Genomic DNA, 1,670 nt, shown 5'->3' with positions numbered 1-1,670 from the left:
TTTCAGGATCCTCCCGATGTAATTAGAGAACAAATCATGGGATGTTACAGGATGGAAACAAATTGTTTTACTTTGGTGCTCAGGAAGGCAACATGTTCAGCATCATACGCTTTTTTTTTGTCTTTTTGAGACAGGGTCTCACTATGTAGTTCAGGCTGGCCTTGAGCTTGCTTTGAAGCCCAGGCTGGTTGCGGACTCGCAATGATCCTCCTGCCTCAGCTTCCCAAGTGCTGGGATTACAGGCGTGCGCCACCATGCCCGATGTACAGTTACTCTTGATAACACCGTATCTTTAAATTTCCTGGTGTGCCTTGTAATTGGCACATTTTTGAGGTGAAACACTGAGATGTTGGTTTCTTCCCTCGCTGCAGCTACCTCTGAACAGTGGGGACGAGAGCTACAAGCTGCGCGTCACTGGCTACGTGCAGGATGAGATTTTTTTCTACCACAGCAAGCCCTTGTCCTTCGAGAGTAAGAGAATGTCTGTCTTCATTCAGACGGACAAGACGCTCTATAAGCCAGGGCAGGAGGTGAAGTTTCGGATCCTCACGCTCTTCTCAGACTTTAGGCCCTACAAGGCCTCCGTGAACATCCTCATTAAGGTAAGTGGCAGAGAGGGACACAGCCAGGCCCTGGAAGTCCTGCTGGCTGGGACGGGGCCCTGGGTGAGTTGCCCTGGCCTCCTGGGAACCCTCTGCCCTGGGGGAAGAGTGCAGGCTGCACTCACGGCGCTTCAGCGTCGGGCCTGGCCTCCCCTCCCCGTGGGCTCCTTTGCCCAGCATTCCCTGAGCGTCTGTCTCCCAGGCACTGATGCAGGGCAGGGAACTCAGCAGATGGAGCCCCTGCTCACAAGGACTTCAGTTTCCAGTGGGTTGTGGGGAGACAGAGCAAAGCACACTTGTATATTCTTCATAGTCTGTCCCTGTGCCCTGGTGTCTGCCTTGGAAGCCTTGGAGATTATTTGGACGTTTCTGTGTGTGATTGGGTTCAGCCCACTTTGGGCACAGAGAGCTCAATCTTCCCTCGCTGGCTTGGCCAGCTCGTGGCCTCCTGCCCAGGAGAGGGACCTTTGGGCTCAGACCTGCATTTGGGAACAGAGAAGGAGCACGCTCCTCCCTGCTCCTGGGTGTGCACTCAGGGCCCTGCCGCCTTCCTTGGAGCCTGCAGGGCCCAGCTGGACCTCTGAGGCCAGCACCATTGACTCCTCCCGGCGAAAACTGTCCGGTAGGCCATCACTGAGTAGCTGTGCTGTTGCCCGCATTTTCTAGTTGGAATAGTTGGTTTCTTGGGAAAACGTGGGAGCAGTCGTATGCCGAGCACAGCGCCACCTGAAGGTCAATGTGGGGGAACTGTATCTCTGAGCCAGGCTGCCGGCTTTTTACATTCTTTTTTTTTTTTTTTCATTTTTTTTTTTTTTTTTTTCCCGATACCGGGAATCAAACTCATGACCTTGTGCTTGCCATGCAGGCTCTGTGCCGCTGAGCTAAATCCCTAGCCTCACTGCTGGCTTTCTGAGACCCTATTTGCCTGACCAAGAAAGGACAGCATATCCAGGAAATTTTAAGTGTTATTTATTATTTATTTATTTATAAATGGAGGTCATTTTAGGTATTTAAGTTTTGCCGGCCTTCTTCTTCTCCTTCTCCTTCACCTTCTTCTCCTTCTCCTTC

General features: G+C 51.9%; 1 protein-coding gene across 1 annotated transcript in view; it reads left to right on the top strand.

The window, feature by feature from the left end:
- Positions 1–371: 371 nt before the first annotated feature.
- Cd109 (CD109 molecule) overlaps positions 372–1,670 on the top strand; it is a gene marked incomplete at its 5' end in the record, with an annotated part of 96,948 nt that continues 95,649 nt past the window's right edge. The window contains 1 exon segment of the mRNA XM_013504426.1: positions 372–602. Coding sequence (XP_013359880.1) covers positions 372–602 — 231 coding nt within the window.

This window comes from Chinchilla lanigera, unplaced genomic scaffold, assembly GCF_000276665.1.
Source record: "Chinchilla lanigera isolate Chin_1 unplaced genomic scaffold, ChiLan1.0 scaffold00087, whole genome shotgun sequence".
Lineage (NCBI taxonomy): Eukaryota > Metazoa > Chordata > Mammalia > Rodentia > Chinchillidae > Chinchilla > Chinchilla lanigera.
The sequence above is the reverse complement of the archived record's forward strand: the minus strand, read 5'-3'. Positions and strand labels throughout refer to the sequence as shown.